This window comes from Rousettus aegyptiacus, unplaced genomic scaffold (assembly GCF_014176215.1).
Source record: "Rousettus aegyptiacus isolate mRouAeg1 unplaced genomic scaffold, mRouAeg1.p scaffold_m13_p_2, whole genome shotgun sequence".
Classification (NCBI taxonomy): Eukaryota; Metazoa; Chordata; class Mammalia; order Chiroptera; family Pteropodidae; genus Rousettus; species Rousettus aegyptiacus.
Window position 1 is genome coordinate 45,994,233 of NW_023416295.1, and position 19,695 is coordinate 46,013,927.

General features: G+C 33.0%; 1 protein-coding gene across 2 annotated transcripts in view; it reads left to right on the top strand.

The window, feature by feature from the left end:
* The window catches only part of OLA1 (Obg like ATPase 1), a 146,067-nt gene that overhangs the window by 82,370 nt on the left and 44,002 nt on the right, over positions 1-19,695 (top strand). For both annotated transcript variants that reach the window (XM_016134936.2, XM_016134942.2), the window contains exon 5: positions 4,056-4,231. In XM_016134936.2, the coding sequence (XP_015990422.1) occupies positions 4,056-4,231 (176 nt within the window). The remainder of the gene's footprint in view (positions 1-4,055; positions 4,232-19,695) is intronic.

Sequence of the window (19,695 nt, forward strand, 5' to 3'; positions counted from 1 at the left end):
TTCTGTACTTCTTTCTTTTCCTCTAAATGGCATCTGACAAGTTGAATACTCTTTTCTTCTTGAAACATTTCTTTCCCTCATTCCTATAAAAGCATACTCCTACTTTTTCCACTTTTTCTTATTCCTTCTTAGTTTCTTTCGCCAAGTCTCCCTCCCTATCACACATCTAAGTGTTAGAGTGCTCTCTCTACATGATGTCGTCCAGACCCATAACTTTAAACACATCTGATAACTCCTAATTTTCTATCTCCAGGCATGACCTTCTTTCTTATATCAAGTCCATCTCTAAAATATATTCCCAGTACAGATACTTCTCATCTTCTCTACATCTGCAGTTTTATATCAAGTTACCACTCATCCGGTCATCTCTCATCTGTACCACTATAGTCACCTCCTAACTTAGTCTTTGTGTCATCATTCTGTCCCTTCCTTAAAGGCTCTTCTTTTTAAAGTAGCCAGAGTGGCCTCTTTAAATCATAAATCTTATCTTATTACTCTGCCACCTCCTTGTTTAAAACTCTCCAATCAATGGCTTCCTTTAACAGCTAGAATAAAATCCAAACTCCCATAACTTACACACGTACATGAACTGCCTTACTTCCCCAACTTAAACTCTATTTACTGTCCTCTGCTGTGGTTCGCTATACTAATCATATTTCTATTTCTGAAACACTTCGAGATTATTTCCATTTTAGGATTTTTATACTTACTTCTTAGAACACTTTTCCCTCAGATCTTCACATTACTGCCTTATTCTGACCATTGTGGTCTCACTCCAACATCTCCTCAGAGAGGCCTCCCTAACTATCCTAGCTAAAGTATTATACAGCAGCACACCCTCCTCTCCACACCCCAGCACACATAAGCTTTACCCGATTTTATATAGAACAGTACCAAAAAAGTTTTTAAAAATTGGATGACATCGCACCACCAAAATGACCATAGTTAATATTTTCAGACATTTCTTGATTTTATTAAAAAATATTATCATATTTTTGACTAAATATTTAAACTGTCTCATGTAAGTAGAAAATTAGTATCACTTGCTGAAATTGAAGATAATAAAAATAAATACAATGAAATACAATGAGAGCTACATATTTATTGAAGCTTTTGGCCTGTAGAAGCTCTGAGGCTGAGGCTTGCTCTGTTGATATAAAGATTTATAAATGTTAGACATTAAGATGACCAGCAGCAAACTGAGACTTTCTTTGACATGATCAGGAGGGCTAAAAGAAAATTGAAATGGAAATAACTTCCTCACCAAACAATTCAGTGTAAGATAGTGTAGTTCAAGATGATTGAAAGTCATCTTTACCAGTCCAATATTTTCGCCAAAGAGGAATTTTGATAATTATTTTAGTTAATGTGAAGTTGAAATAAATAACTTTGACTGTGTACTCGGGTAAAAATGTTCTGGTGAACTAGTAAAAATTGGTGGTGGAGGGGAGAGGGAGCCTATAAACTCATGAAGTTTAACCAGTTCTGAAGAATTGAATAACGTGAAATGATATTACTCAAAATTAATGTTTGCGTATATTACCATGAAATTTAAACTACTAATTCCTACATCTTTAAACAATAGTGTATGCCTCAGTCACTGAAAGAGTTCTGTGTGTTCTCTGTTTGACCCTTTGCATATATTATCTGATTTGATCATACCCATTCTCTCTGAGAAGTAGAAACATTTCATTTTAAAGATGTGAAAATGAGATCCTTAGAGGTTCAGTGATTTGTCTAAGGTTATATGACCAGTAAACCTGTCTGATTTCAAAGCTCTTATTCTTAACCACTAAATCTTGTACTAAAAAAGATAAGATGTAAAAGAATGCTACAATGTAAGTGTTTGGTAAAGTCTGTTTACTCAGGAACATGTCTTTGGAAAGTAATGTCTAATTTTTTAGTTCTAAGAAGTGGAAGTTACCCAAATGGCCACCATATTTTCCATAAGTTTACTTTTCACACCTGTTTCTGGTCTCATTTCATAAGAAAGCTATACCATTTTAAAGGATAGCTTTACTGTTCCTTTACTTATCTTAATTTTTGGCAATATTTATTATCAAAAATAAATTTATGTTCATATAGTATGTTACCACTTCACATACAAATAAATATATTAATAATACTAACTTCCAGCATAGGAACAACAGTGTAATCTAATCCAGTGTGTATAGAGTCTGTGGTTTGAGTTTTTATTCTTATAGTAGAGGGAATGGATTAGTGATCATTCTTGGCAGACTCTAGGCACAGTGCAATCAAGGGAATAATATGAAGGCAGTAAGATCGATAAGTGGTTACCCCCCTTTATTCTAGCTTTTCTATTTGGATTAGTTTAGATTATCAGAGCGCTTTAGTTTCTTTGCGTCCAGAAGAATTATGATTATGAAGTTTCTGTTACTCGGTTAAAATTGAAGGTTGTAATCAAAATTGCCACATAGATGCTTTTACTTGTAGGAATGTTGTTGAGGATATCACTATAGTAGTTACTCATTGGCCCCGGCATAAAAACAACTATGTAGGATATTTTTCATTCTGAGTGTCAGAAAAAGTTTAAGTTATTTCTGTAACTGAAATAACTGTTTCCTCTGTTGCTCAGACTGCCAGGAAGCTAACTTTTATTTTTATTATCCTATTTTATTGTGCCATTTGTGTAAGATGCCTCAAATCATAACAAGAAATGTACAGTGTTGTGCTTCCAGGGAGACTTCTTTCATACCTTTAAATACTCAAAAAATTTACCTAAATTACTGTCTGTCTATTGTGTTTATTAATAAGATATAATGTACCACCACCTCGTTTCAAGTCCATATGAATTTGGCACTATGTAATACATCAATCAGTTGGATGCCAAGAGTACTTAAGTATTATTTTAAATACTTATATTTTAATTGCAATAAGATAGTTATTTTTATTATGATTACTAAATGATTCCACATTGAGATACAAAAAGCTTAATTATTTTTAATTCTGGGAAATAATATTTAAAAACTTTGTAACTTTTAATGAGAGTATCTTGGTCTTTGGTATGTAAGAATGAGCTATAGTCACTATTTTTCTCAACCGAACTCTCTTTCATGATTCCTATGACACCTCTGTCTAAAATAATTGATACTTTATATTTGAAAACATCTCATTTTGGGAGTATAATCTAATTGGTAATTTTAGTGAAATTAGTTTAAATTAATTAGTTTACAAATGTGTTTTATGGATATGCCATTGCTTTCTGTTTACAATGTATCTTAGTACTTGGTATTTGTTCATTTTTGTGATACTGTTCTTTATCTTTTAATTTGAGTAAATCCCAGTTGAATTATGTTGCCACATTATGTCTTCAAAAGGGCATAAAGTCAGTACACATGCTTCAGTAATATCTGGTTGTTTTACCCTTATGTTTCCAGTTGGCAATTTGAAATTATGGCTTCAACTGCACTTTAAATATGTGATAATAGCATGTGTTTCTAATAAGGGCCAGCACAATTTTGTTCAGATAGTGTGAATAGTTGTCACTCATATATGACAAATGCACCTTCATCTGTTTCTTTGATAGCCCCCTAAAAACCATACCCTCAAATCAGGCCGATGAAATTAGCTGCTGTGTAAATTGTGTGTCTGAGTGGTTCATTATCTAATCACCGTCAGAACCACAGTGATAAAGTAGATTGAAGCAGGGAAGAGGTCTGCCAGATGATTTCACCCGCCTCCCCCAAATCTGGTTTCCCTTGGAAACCCTAATAGTGCACTTTAAAACTTCAGGCTCTCATGACTGGAATTCAGTATCTTAATGTACCAAACCTGAAAATGCCAGTAGTTCTGGAGCATAATTTTCTTTCTGTATAGATCATAATTTTATTTATTTCAATCAGTTTTTGAAATGTTGAGGTTCTTGAATTTGTATTGCTGCTAGTGCCCTAAATATTATTAAATAGGAAAAATGCTGTCTTACCTGCTAGAATTCAGAATAATTTGTATAAATTGTTAACCTTAAAAGGAATCATTACTTATTCTAACAGTGATCTGTATTATTTATTGAATTGCTTCCTTTTAATTCATTTTAGGTGCTTTTGAAGATGATGATATCACGCATGTTGAAGGAAGTGTAGATCCTATTCGAGATATAGAAATAATACATGAAGAGCTTCAGCTTAAGGATGAGGAAATGATTGGACCCATTATAGATAAACTAGAAAAAGTGGCTGTGAGAGGAGGAGATAAAAAACTAAAACCTGAATATGTAAGTAAAAATGTATGCTTTCTTTTGATACTTTAGTTCATTTTTCCTGATTAAATTTTTTAAATAAAGCACAAAATATCTAATGTTGTTATGAAATTTTAGAATCCAAGGATCATTTCTGTTAAAAATTGTTGAGAAACTTCATTTTCTTGGCAACAAAACATAGTGACAGGCTATTTAATGTGTTCTTAACTTAAGAAGCCATACTTAGCAGTAATTGTGTTTATATTATTATTATATATATCTTCAAGTTTTAGTGTTAAAGTGTGGTTTTATGATGAAAAATTTACTGGCTTTATAGAAATGACTGAATGTATGAATTTTGTGGATTTGATGAAGTGACTTATACAAGGAATTGTCTTCCCTTAGGGGTTAACAATGAATGCACTATTAAAGTAGATAATTTTAATCTTATCAGTGAAAACATGCTAATATCTTTAATAGTCATATGTTTTCTGTCACGTAGTGAATAATTATTAGTAAATTTATAATGTTTCAAAATCCATTTTGAATCTCTTGGTTAAATATGATTAAAAATTATCTTTTACATTAAAAAGTGCAATACCTTAATTATGTATTTTCTCATTTATTAACATCTTCCATAAACTGCTCTTGCTCTTTATGCTTTTACATCAAAGGAAGGATTTTCTTTCTTTTTAAAGACATTTCATGTATTTTTAATACATGTACTTATTTTTAATTTTCTCATTTTCAGAAACTGATTCTTATTTTTCCCATCATTTATTTGTAATAAGTTTGGAAAACTCAGAGTTGATTAGGAAGCTCATGCCATTAAGGGAGAAATCAACTATAGAATTAACCTCTAAACTTAAGCACACTGTTAATAAATTATGGTCTTAAGTGCCTGGTCTTGGAACATGGAGACTTGTGTTGTGCTACTGATTTCCTCGATAGTCTGGAGCAGGCCCAGCTCATTTTACTCCTCTTAACATCATGGTTATTTCATTTATTTTCCTATTCAAACTGTAATTTTAGCTTTGAACTGGAGAAAGATTTCGAAGTTTTTGACTACACTTGGAAAAGGCATATGGTTGAATATGTGAAGCTGGAAGAGATGCACACATGAGAAGTCATAGGCTTTAGGATAAGTTCCATCTTCACTAACCTGAAAAATTGTATAGGCGATATAATATATAAAAGATTAAGAAGAAACTCCTTATGAGTTTTCTTGAGACTGTGCCATTTTGAGTTGCAAAGCTATTTTGAGTCATGTGAGACTGCCTTTTAAATCTAAACTTAGGTTCAGGTTTTAAGTTGGGTTTCCTCAGAAGCAAGGATTGGAATGCAGGTAGTTTCCTTGGAATCTGTCTCAGGAAGCACACATCAGGGATTGGGGAATTAAGACCAGGAAGGGAAGAAAACCAGTACCTAAATGAGCAGGTGGAAACTCTGAACAAGTAGGGCTCAGTCCTGCTAGAGACCTCTGGAAGACCATGTGGAAAGTGTCTTGTAGTTTTTCTGCTGGAGAAGTAAGGAAGCTGAGGTAATTATCAACTAATTTTTATCAGTCATTGATTATCAACTGCTCCTAGGAATGTTAACGTCCTGGCACCTGAAGTCTTTGTGGTCTGAGCACAGCACTTAGGCAGAGTTACAGATGCATACAAATAAGAAGCCATCAGCATCTGCTGGATCTGTGAGGGCAAAGGGGATATCGGCAGGCACCAACCGTCTGCTACAGGTCTCTTCACCCAATCAATGCACATTTAAATTTTTATCTTGGTTATTCTCTTTATTTTCTGTTGTTCTTTAGGATCACAAGTTCAATTCAGTGGTATTTTATATTTTTCCTTACTTCTGATCTTTCTTTAGTTCATCCAATACAAAGAGGACGCCTATGTGATTATGATCTCAAGTAGTTCTTGTAGGGGAGTTTCTAAAAAAATAATTAAAAAAATAAAAAACAAATTTCCTTATATTCTCTAACAATTGGCCTAAAGGTATCAATTGTGATTAGTTTCTTCTTCGTTTTTTTTTTTTTCTCTTTGTTTGTGATCTTGGCTAATGGAATCAGAGACTTTAATTGGACATATATCCTGGGTTATAAAAGAGATAGCTAATTGAAAGTTATAAGAAAAATAGGTAGATCACTTTGTTCACTAGGTAGTTACCTGATTATTCCTTAATATTCATTCAAATGTGTCTTTATTTTCTGGATAATCTTTTAGAAATTTGGCATTCAAGCCTCTCTATGAAGTTTATATTTTCTAGATTTGGATGTCATTTGTATATTAATGTGAATAAGCTGGGAAAACTTGGATTAAATAGTCTAACATAAAACATGAACCAACTTTTTAATGCTAAATCAGAATCTTTAAGTGTATGGTTGATAAATTCCAACATAAAGATACCTTTTATAGTGGGTCTTGCCGTCTGTCATAAAACTGAGGCACTATAAAGAAGATAAGAATGGGACAAACATTTCCTAATGGTATTAATTAGCCAAGTGTATTCTTTCCTAGGACTGGCATAACCAGTACCACAAACTGGATGGCTTAAAACAATAGAAATGTATTCTTTCACAGTTCCACAGGCTAGAAATCTGACATTGAGGTGCTGGCAGGGCCATGCTCCCTCTGAAGCCTCTAGGAGGGAATCCTTTCTTAGCTCTTTCACTTCGAGTAGACCCAGGTATTTCTTGGTGTGTGGCACTATAAGCCCAGTCTCTGCTTCCATCTTCACATGGCCATCCTCCCTCTCTGTCTCTGTCCAAATTTCCCTTTTCTAAGGATACCAGTCATAAAAGGATTAAGGGCCCACCTACTCCAGTATGGCCTCATCTGAACTATTTCCCAGATAAGATCACACTCTAAAGAAGGCAACTGGACATAATTAATGTCTTTTTTTTCCTATCAATATCTCCAAGTTAAATAATTAATGTCCCCCAAAACATACAGCCATTAGCAGATTTCTTCTCATTATTTTTACAGCAGCTTTTAAAGTTGATTTTTATATAACTTTAAAAAATAATTTAAAATATTTTAATCTGTAATAGATATGTTTTTCACTAAAAATCAAAAGATTCAAAAGAGTATACTATAAACACATAATTCTCCATCCCACTCTGTCTCCTCATTTACCCTTTCTCCTCTTTAGATTCTTATGTATCCTTTCAGAACTAGTCTTATATGACTTAAAAAGATCACTTCTAAAAGAACAAGATACTAAAAGTACTTGGTGAGGCTAAGCTGTGTTTATTCATCTTTTTCCCTATATTCTCTCTGTCCTGATAGTCTCTAACCTAGTTAATGGAACCAAATTGTTTGAACTGAAAACAAATATCTTTGACTCTTCTCTACCATTTACATCCAATACTATTGATTTTATCTTCTAATTTTTCGCTATATCTTTTCTTTTCTCATTTTTATGACTTGCTTAGTTTGGGCCTCATTTGTACTTAATTTATTTTTGCAGTTTAACTGATTTTTTTACTTCCATTATTGTTCTTGTTTTCCACAAATATAAAATGCAGTTCTAATTATGTTATTCCTTTAATTAAAATACCTCACCATCTTCCTATTAGAAACTACCAATGTAAAGTCCCTGGCTCACAAATTTCTCTGTGATTTGGCCTTGCCTTACATTTTCTCAGTTCTCCTGACAGTGAACTAAACATTTTGGTTTCATGTAGGTTCATTTTCTAAAACTTTCTCCTTTGCTGCTCCTCCATTCCCGTTTCTTAAGGCAGAGCCTAAAGCAGAAGTTTCCTACTTAAAAAAAAAAAAGTTTTTGTTGTGGCAGACTATAATAACATAAAATTGACCATTTAAACCACTTTTAAATGTACAACTTAGTGGCATTAAGTATATTCTCAATGCTGTACAACCACCACCACTTACCATTTCCAAACTGAAACTCTGTATCCTTTAAATAACAACTCCCCATTTCCTCCTCCTAGTTCATGTGTAATCTCTAGTCTCCTTTTTTTTTTTTTTTTTTTTTGGTCTATGAATTTGCTTGTTCTAGGTACCTCATTTAAGTGGAATCATACAATTTTTGTTCCATATCTGGCTTATTTCACTTACCATAATGTTCTCAAGGTTCATCCATGTTTTAGTATGTAACAGAATTTCACTCCTTTTTAAGGCTGAATAATATTATATACCACATTTTATGCACATTTAAGTTGTTTCTACATTTTGGCTATTGTACATGATACTGTTATGAACATTGTTATACAAGTACATTGTGGTCATAACATTTTTGAAGAACTCTCCATTGAAAATAGTCTAGAATGAATATTAAGTGATAATACTGACTTAGGGAGGTAGAGTTATGAATGCTTCCCTCTTAAATGTTTTCTACTTCGGTTTTATTGCTTTTGTAAAATAAGCTTATAGAAATGAGCCCTAAAGTTAAACATATTTATTAAATATAGCAGACCATTTAAAAATGTATGAACCAGGAATGTGATTAGAAATTATTGGAGTTCATTATTGAGTCTGCATAATACACAATATCCCAAAGCTAGGAAAGGGATTATAAAATTTTCAAAGTTAAGAACGACAAGTTGTTTAATTTGTTGTGGCAATACCGGTGCAGGAATCAAACTATGGTAGGTAGAACTACTTCCTGGGTCCTGGAGAAATGATTATCATAGTAATTATTCTCAACATAAATGAGGAGTTTCTGACAGTGATGCTCTTAGACCAGTGGGAAAAATTGAGGTAAAGTTGTCTCCTTTTTCATGAACTGAAGTGAGAAGAGTGAGAATGTAAGCATAATTGACCAGTATTAATCTAATGGTCATTTAACACTGCGTAAAATATTTTATGTTCTCAGTTTATAATCATTATTTTAAGCAAATTATTGTTTTTCTTTTAAGATTGTAAGGGCAAATTTTTCACTTCTATTTGCTAATACATTATGTGAACAAATAGGTATCTGCTAGAGGTGAAAATCTTGACTTATTGAATCTCAAGTTTTAGTGTGTGTGTGTGTGTGTGTGTGTGTGTGTGTGTGTGTGTGTGTGTGTTTTAATTGGAGTATTTTAGTTGTAAGGAACAGACTCAACTTAGGCTATTTCAAGAAATGGATTTTTAATTTTTAAATAAAAGGCGAGAAGGGAAATGGAAATCCAAAAATACTCAAGAGCAGGTATAGCCTGGTATAGCCAGGCCTTTTGGAGTTGAATTGTAAATCATCCCAGGATAGCAGCCAGGAATTCACCAGAAGTCTAGCATCTTCTTTGATGGTACCCTGCCATTCATGTAACTCATATGTTCTTCATATATGCTTCATTGGAATGTTTTTTTTTTCCTGCTAGACTTCATCTGCTGTTTTATATATGCTGCTTTTATTCATGATTTCTGCTTCTACATAAGTTCTGCTTACTTACAATTTGCTTATTTGTCATGTCTTGTAATTCACTCTATCTTGTCTTTCAGTATATCCTTTCGGTCTAAGTCTCATTCTATTATCTTGGTATTTCCTAATTTCAATCCTCAGAGCAGGCATCTGATTGCCTCAGCTTATTCCCATTTTGGCAGAGTTTTTTTTTCCCCCTTCTTCTTTCTTTATGAGATAACTTCATAGGTCAAGTGCCTGCCAGTTCTTGCCAGGAAACTGTGTTGTGGTTAAGACTGCCTCCTCAGAAGAACCTGTGGACTGAGTTAAATTCTTTTAGGAGAATACTGAGAGTAAAGCACCATGTTGGATAATGTGTTTAGTATACCGTTTAAAATGGTATGAGCCTTAGCAATTATAGTCTCAGTGCTCAATATTATTTATTTGAGGATAGCAGTTAGGAAATACAAAACTGTTTAAGACCTTTTCAGGATTACACAAAAAAGTGTATTGTGTTCGGGGCAAGGGTCACGAGGATTAGATTCATTTGAGGCCAGACTACTTTAGACCCAATCAGTTCACATCCACCCTGAAGGGAGTGAATTCATATAAGAACTGATGTTATGGTATATATGCTATAGGCATATTTTCCTTGACATTTTCACCTGTCAACTTTCTCCTTGCCCGTAGCCAACACAGATGGAGAAAATTACAAATAGGACATTAGTATCCCTAGAAACTCATTATTACCAACCTCAAGTGGGCCCTCAGCTATACCAACTTTGCTGTTTGCCCTCCTACTCTGCTGAACTGCTTCTCTAGCCCCTCAAACCTCTTATATGTGCCCAGTCCCTACTTTGATCCATCCCTACCCTCAACAGATAACCTTGCTTCCAACTTCAAAGATCAAAATAAAAGCCATCAGACAAGAATTCTCTCAGTTTTCCACTAGCCAAATCTAAAGCCTACTTATTTACTCTTATCTGTGACTAGTTATTCCACTTCTTTGGATCTTATCACTTCTTAAGTTTTCAGAAAACTTGCACTATTAGTCATCCCTTCTTTTTTCTTTTCTTTGTTGCTTTTAAGTGACTGTATTAAGATAGATTTGCATATCATAAAGTTCATTCCTTTAATGTATTCAATCCAGTAGTTTTTATTGCAGTACAAAGTTTTGTTTTGATCACCAATAATCCTTTCTTGTATATACAACTTGTCCCTCTCAAACTAGATTGCTTTCATCAGCTACTTAGAGTGGCTTTTTTAATCTTAAAAAAAAGAAAGAAAGAAAGAAACTTCTTCCTGAATGCCATACTCCTCATCACTTCATTGCCATATTTTCTCTACTCTCCTTAAAAACTTCTTTAAAGAATTATTTTTCCCCACCTCTTAACAACTCAATCCAGTCTATCTGATTTATACTCAAAACAGATTTCACCAGAGTTATCAGTGATTTTTGCATTGTTAAATCCAGTGTACATTTTCAGGTTTGTCAGTAGCATTGGATACTGTCGGGTCATTGCTTGAACTACTCTTTCTTCATATTCCATGACTACATTCTCCTGGTTTCCCTCCTACTTCTCTAGCAACTTCTCAGGTTTGTTTGTTTGTTTGCTTGTGTGTTTACAGGCTCATCCTCTTATACCTTTGCTATTAAATATTGGCCCTACTTCAAGTTGAATCTTAGTTTCTTTTTTTCTCAAATTTCTATCCATTGCTACAGTTACTATTTAAATAAAAATAACTTCCAGATTTGTACCTCTGAGCTAAAGACAATTATATTTAATTCCCGACTTGGCATCTCATGGATTTCTCAAAGACATCTTGTAGTTAGCACATCTAAAATCAAACTCAAGTGTTCCCTCCCTCAAACCTGCTATTCTTCCACTGTTCTTAGCTCAGAGAAATGTACCACTATCTGTTAGTTATGCAAACTAGAAACCTAGTCATCTTTGACACATTCTCTTTCTGTCCTTTCTCATACCTAGTTCATCACTGAATTCTGGCAGTATGTATCTATAAGGATATAATAATATGCCTATTTTTTGTCTGTGTATATGCATATATACATATGTAGAGATAGAGAAAGGATAAAACAAATACAGCAAAATGATACATTAATGAACCTGGGTGTAGAGATAGTCTATTATTTTTGTAGCTTTTCTATAAGTTTGAAATTATTTCAAAGAAAAAGTAAAAACAAAAAAATAAAACTATCTCACGATTTTGATATGTAGATATACAGTTAAAATATATAATAATAATAGCACAGTGGTAAGGGGAGCAGTAATGGAGTAAAAATGTTATGATACTCCAATTAAAAAACAGAGTGATGGCTCCTCAAATAGTTAAACATAGAATTACCATATGGCCAAGTAGTTCCAGTGCTAGATTGACATTTCCAAAAGAATTGAGAACAGGTATGCAAATAAATATATGTATGTGCATGTTCATAGCAGCACTATTCACAATAGCCAGAAGGTGAAAACAGCCCAAATGTCTATCAGGAGATGAATGGATAAATAAATTGTGGTATATACATATGATAGAATATTATTCAGCCTTATGAATAAATGAGTATTGATACTAGATGTGGATCAACCTTGAAAACATTATGCTAAGTGAAAGAACCCAGCCATAAAGGTAACATATTGTATGATTCCATACGTGTGGAATATGTAGAATAGGTAAATTGATAGATACAGAACTGTGTTTAGTATACTGGTAGTTGCCAGGGGCTGGTGGGGAGGGGAGAATGAGGAGAAATTGCTTAGTGAGTATGGGGTTTTATTTTGGAGTGATGGAAAAGTTTTGGCAGTAGATAGAGGTAGTGGTTGCATAACATGAATAAACTAAATGCTTAGTACTAAATTACTTTAAAATGGTCAATTTTATGTTTTTGTGAATTTCACCTCAATAAAATTTTAAAAATTAAATGACATAAAGAATGTCAGATTGGATTTTAAAATATCACCTCTATGCTGCTTACATGACACAAATCTTAAACATTAAGACAGAAAAATTGAAAGTAAAGGATGGAGAAATATATACTGTATAAGCCATCCCCCCCCCCAAAAAAAGCTGTCGTATTATACTAATATTAAAATAGACTTTAAAGACGTTAAAATAGATCATTTGCTAATGCTAAATATTCAATATACCAGAAAGATAAAATAATTTTAAATATGTATATGCCTAAAAATATGATAAAACTAAGTAATAATACAACCTCAAAATATGTAAAGCAAAAACTGATAGAACTAAAAGGTTAAAAAAGACCTTAATCTACAGTCATGAAAGAAAATCTTAATATTCCTTTGAGTAATTGATAAAACAAGCAGACAGAATTTCAGTAAAGATATAGAAAATTTAAACAACGTGATCAAGTAACTTCACCTAATTGAGATATATAGAATACTGCACCTTACAACCACAGAATATAGATTCTTGTCAAGCACAAATGGAATGTTTACCAAAATTGGCCATACAGCAAATTAACAAATTTCAAATGATAGAAATCAAAAAGCATGATACTTGACCACTATGAAATCAAAATTAGTAATCAATAATAAAAAAGATTACTAGAAAATTCATAAATGTTTAAAATAGTATACTTCTAAAAGACTTCATGTTCTAAAGAAGAAATCGTAATGGAAATAAAATATTTTTAATCCATGATAATGGAAATGTAAAATATCAGTCAGTATTTGTTATATTGTATTTGTTGTATTATTGTCTGATGTATACAATCAAGTTCTATAAATTTACAGTTTTACACATATATATCCAAAGTAAGAAAGGATAAAATCAGTGATCTCAAAGTATCCATGGAAGGAGAAAGTACCCAGGGAAAGTAGATGGAAACAATAAAGATGAAAGCAGACCTTAATAAAACAGAAAAGAAAGAAATGTGACAAAGAGACCCAAAAAGGCCAAAACTTGGGTCTTTAAAAACAGTATTAAAATGGGTAAATTCTTATCAAGGGTGATGAGGGGAAAAAAAGCATACAACCATTATCAGGAATAAAAAAGGAATAATATTACTACAGATCCAACAGACATTATTATGTTAACAAGATATTGCAAACAACTTATTACAGTGATTTGAAAAATATGTGAAATAAATTTCTTAAAAGACTACTTAACAAAACTAATATAAAAAGAAACAAAAATCTGAGTAGTCCTTTCTCTATAAGATAAATCTCTTTCGTGAACATAAATGCATAATCTTAAATAAAATATCGGCAAACCGAATCCAATAGTAAATATTAATGATAATTTAATAAGACTAAAATTCCAAGAATGCAAAGTAGGTTTGCCATTCAAAATTTAATAAAACACTAAAGGAGAAAAGTCCTGGGATCTTTATACATTGGAAAAAGGATTTGATAATATTTGATCACTCACAATTTAAAAAACCTCTAACAATAGAGGATAATCTTCCTAATCTGAAAAAAGAGTATCTATAAAAAAGCCTGTGTAAACAATTATCCTTATTTAATGGTAAAATACTGAAAGCTTTTCCTCTCATATCAGGAACAAAGCAAGTCATGCTCTCTCACTGCTTCTATTCAATCTTGTACTAGAATTCTTGTATTAGATAAGATAAATGGAAAGTGCCTTATTCACAGACAGCATGTTTGTATATTTAGAAAACATGACAGAACTGGGGAAATAAACCACTGCAATTAGTAGATGGATACCAGGTCAATATAAAAAATTATTTCTATTTCATAACCCAGAACTTAAAGAAAAAATTTTAAAAAGATGAGAGTTGTAGAGGCATTTGAAAAATTCAAATACTTATGAATAAATCTAGGGAAAGTTCTCTAAAATTTCTACCCAGAAAACTATAAAACATTATTGAGAGAAATGAATGAATAAACCATGTTTTTGATTAGAAGACTCAATATTTTAAAGATGTCATACCTCCAAAATTGATCCATAGATGCAAGCAAATCCCAGTTGAAGTCCTAGCATGTTGTTTTTCTCATAGAAATTGACAAACTGGTTCTAAATTTTACATGGAAATGCAAAGGTCCAAAAATAAGCAAGATAGTCTCAAAGAAGAACAGAGTTGGAGGACTTGGAATACATCAACTTTATATCAAGACTATTATAGATCTGCAGTAATTAAGACAGTCAAGGATAGACAATTGACCAATACAACAGAAAGGATATATACAGGCACAGTTTGATTCGTGGTAGAGATGTCACTGAAAAGTAATGGAGAAAGGAATGCTTTTATCAAGAAATGGTGTTGGCTCAGTTAGATAACCTTGTGGGAGAGAGAATAAATCCTCACCCACCTCACACTATACATAAAGATTACATAGAGTAAAAAGAGAAACTCTTATAGAATAAAACATCTATAATATAACATAGAATATGTTCATGACCTCGGAATACATAATTATTTTTTTAAACAGGACACAAAATAACTATGAAGGGAAAGATTGGAGAAAATTGGACTACATTAAAATTAGGACCTCTGTTAAATAAGAAAGAGAAAATGTAAGGTATAGAGTAAAAAAATATTTGCAGTATCTAAAAGAACTTGTCTACAGGGTATACGAAGAACTACAAATAAATAAAAAAAGACATCCCAAAAGAAAAATGGGCAAAATACTTAAACAAGTATTTCATGAACAAGAAAATGACCCATTAATCATTAGGGAAATGCATATTCAGACTATAGTGAGATACCACACACTTACCCTAAATTAAGAAAAATGATAGTACCAAGTGTTGGAAAGAATGGTAAGCAAATGGAATTCTCAGACAGTGCTGATGGACGTTGTAAAGTAATATATCTGCTTTTGAAAACTAATTAGCAATATATACTAAGTTTGGGTAAATGTATGACCTGTGACCAAGCAGTTTTAATCTTAGGTATATACTTGAGAAATGTATGCACAAATTTATCCAAATACATGTACAAGAGTGTTTTATAGCAGCTTTATTCATAATAGCTTTAATAGCATCAAAAATGTTAAAGCATAAACAGCCCAAGTTTCTATCAACAGTAGAATGGATAAATAAATTATGGACTGTTTCTACAGTGGAATATTACATGGCAAAGAAAACACAAACTACTGTTCCATCTAACAACATGGATGGATTTCACAATATCAAACAAGAAAGCTGAACACAATGCAGACTGTATGATTTTATTTTTATAAATTCCAATAATGGGCTAATTTGTAATGCAAAGAAGCCAGAATAGTTAATTATCTTTGGAAAGGAGTGGAACATTGTGACTTCATTACTAATAACATTCTCTATGTTATCAGGGTGGTAGTTACAGCCATATCTTTATTCCGTGATATTTCACCAAGCTGTATGTAACTTATGTATGTTACACTGAGTATATGTTATACTTCAGTATAACCTCTTCTCACATTTGACTTTCAAACCACTATTTATCTTCTGCCATATCAATTCAATCTCCTATTTGGATTATTTTCCTTCTTTGGTTTTGGTTTCCTTAAAAATCTTTCTTAGTTTATTAACTCTCTTGACATCTTACTCATTTTTTCTGACCTCACTGTGTACTCTTTATGGCCTTTGCTCCCGCTTCATAGATGCTGGGCTTTTTGAACTCTGCCACCTATGCTAGGTAATTCATGGGGGCGGGGGGTGCTGAAGGGAAGGAGGGGGAGAGAAAGGGAGAAAGAAAAGGAGAGAGAAGGGAAAGTGAGAGAAAGAGAGTGTGTGTGATCATTTTTTTCTTCCTTTAGGACTCTCCTAATCCAGTAGCCTTTTTTTAAAAATTAAAATCAGCTTGTGGATTCCGCGCACCATTCTTCCTTGAATATGGTGGAATCCATTCAGACTTACAGGAATCATAGGGACAGTTGCCTCCTTCTTCTCAGTAATGGTCAAATTCTCTGCTGAGCTCTATACCTCAGGAATGAATTGGTGTTCATTCTTGTTGTCAATATTATAGCTGCCTGGGGCCAGGACCACTGCTAGGCTAAATTCTCACTCTTTATTGTAGTGAATCACATAGCAAAACCCCACAACTTCCAATATACATTCTACCCAGATTATTAACCTATTGCTTTAATTATTAAGGATATCCCCCTTACACACATGCATCTCTCGACTCATACCTCTTACAGGCAGACACACACACACACACACACACACACACACACACACACACACACACACAGCCATGCAGAGCATTGCTGCCAGTTGTCTTAGTTCGCTCTTTGTTGCCTAATTCTTTTCTGGGAGCTTTAGTCACTAAAGTAAATAGAAAGATGGTAGTCCGGGAGCATTCATCCAGTAGAGCAACAAATGTTTAATATTCTGATTCAAGCAGATCCTAAATATCAAGTTATAATATACAGTGGAGGTCTCTTTCATGAGAGCAAGCCCAGATTTGGAATATTTAAAGGGGATACTTTGAGTTGGAGCAGGAGGAAGCTATATTAGTGGAATTCCAGCCAGACTGTTTGGAGCTGGAAGCCTTGCATCTCTTCCTCTGGTCTGAGTGTATCGTTGGCTGTGTGTTTAAGCCATCATAGGTCAGTTCATCTGGATGTGAGCACTAGGTATTAAAGTAGTGGGTTTGGCTAGAGGAAAGTATCAGACTTGGAGGCTATAATTATTACAGAATAAAAGTGAGTCACCTTGATAAACTGCCAAGTCTATCCATTTAGCCATCAAATTTAGGATTACATATGGTGGCCAAAGAATAAATGAAGTCTTCTCTACCCCCTTACTCTGTGAATATACCTTTATTTTGTTTCCTATTCTAAAGATGATATATACTGCTTAAATATAAATAAAAAAAGAAAGGAGAAAGGGAAGTCTCTCTGGAATCCAGTCTTCTAGAGATTTCTGTTGCTAACAGTTTGATATGGCATTTGTCTAATTTCATTTCTCGAGAACATTTATTTAATGTATTATGTATACTTTCAAAACCACAGATGGGATCACATTATGCATTCTTCCATAAATAATGATACTAATATCTATTGCATATTTACCATGTGCCCGGGGCTATGGCATTTACTTTACATGCATTTTCTCGTGTAATTCTCACAATCACCATATTTTGAATTAGAGTTATTATCTTAATTTTACATAAACAGACTTAGATTGAGTAACTGCTCAAAGTTACATAGCTAGAAAATGGTGGAGCCAGGACTTGTCCCCAAATCTGTTTGATGACAAAATCCATATTCTTAACTTATTCTATTGTTCTGAACCTGCTTTTTTTCACTTAGCAATATATTTTGGACATTTCCCCATGAAAATGTATATGTAGCTATGTCTTAATGAATGAAACCGTTCTGTTATATGAATGTTCCATAATTTATTAGCAAATCTCTAATTATTGGGTTTTAGGTTGTTTCTAATCTATATCTCTCTTTTGGTGCTAGTATCACACTATTCTAATTACTGTAGCTTTATGGTTTATTTAAAAAATATAGTAAAGCAAGTCATTCTTTTAGAATAATAATATATTCAATTTATAATATTCTCCAATTTCTCTGTTATGATTTTTAACTGGAATTGTGTTAGATAAACATAGTGGCTAGAATTTTTATCTGCACAGTGTTTATCAGGAGGGATGAATTTTGAGTGTAGGGTCTGGCTGAAGCAAGTTTTAGGTCAGTGTCTAAATTCAGGTCTGGGAGTCCATGGACCTGGAACATTTACTTACTAGGCTGTTTTGGGGGAATTTGAGTATTGTCACAGAGTCACAGCCATAGTGCTTGCATTTTGGGATCATAAATCCCTTTTAAAAGCATTTGGAAGATATGTGCTGTCGTTCCTCAAAGGCACATAAACACAGAACTTTATATACAATTTTAGGGTTCGGGAAACTCTGAAATCCATTTTTGGATCGGAGGTTAATAATTCCTGCTGTGGGAACTGTACAATACCAAAATAGAGAAGTCTAGTAATTCGTCTTAGAAAGTCTAGTAAATAACTGGGTTGTGTTATTTTATGCAAAGAAAAAAAAATATTTTTTTGATACATGGGTTGGCAATCAGATATTATACTCAAATATTTCTCTCATGACCTGAAATGAGAATGAGGACTTTGAATAACAACCTTGGGAATGCCTACGCTAAACAAAGAGCAGTTAGAAAGGCAGTAAAGAAGAGAAATAGGCCAGGGACATAGGAAAGGACATGAATTTTCAAGTCAGTTAGATCTGGTTTTGAATCTCATCTGTACCACTTACTGCTACTATGGGAATTTAAACAAGTCACATACCCTCCCTGAGTCTAAATACATTATAGCTGTTATTAACAATAATAATACATCAAGAAAATAGAACATTTCTAAATGAAGTATGAGACACTCAGAAGAGTAAAAAGTAGAAGAGCGAGGTATTCAAAGTGAGTTTGAATTGTTTCTTTGCAGTTAAAAGATAATTATTCAGCAAAAGATAGTCTTTGTAGAATGTTAAGACCAGAAGCCAAATTGAGATTTCTCTAAAAAAAAAAAAAAAACAATACTGCTGGTAACTTTCAGAAATTTGAAGAAAAAGTCTAATGAACAATTATTCAGATGTAGAAGATGTGTATGTGCCTTAAAGGAGTACCCAAGAAAATATATTGCCATTTTGTAGATCACTGATACTTAGTCTTTCAACAATTATAATAATAATGGCAACAACTCATATTTATTAAGAACTTACTCTGTGCCAAGAACTGCACTACACACCATCTAGGCATTATCTATTTTGATCTTCAGAACAGCCCCCAGGAAGTAGATGGTATTGTCATGAAGTAATTAATAGGTCACAGACCCGGTGAATGGTAGACCTAGGATTTATTCCCACACTTAAGCATTAAGCTGTTACCTCTAGAACAAGTATGTATACTCATATCACTGCCATGTAACCAAAAAGTTAAAATAGCCAGGACTTTTTGCACAATCTCCATCTTGTACAGAATTTATTTTGAAAATGAGGAACTTGCTACAGTTATCAAAACATTCTTCCTCCTACATCTGTATTTCTACATAATGATATTACTAAAGAAAGATGAAATCCTAAAGTAACTTCTAATTATCAAGCATTAAAGTGTTTTTATTTTATGTTTTTACTGTGTTCCAGTTTGTTAAAAGTAGATTACATGTGTATTAGATTAAATTCAGTGAATTGGAACCTTTTATTGTTTTAACCA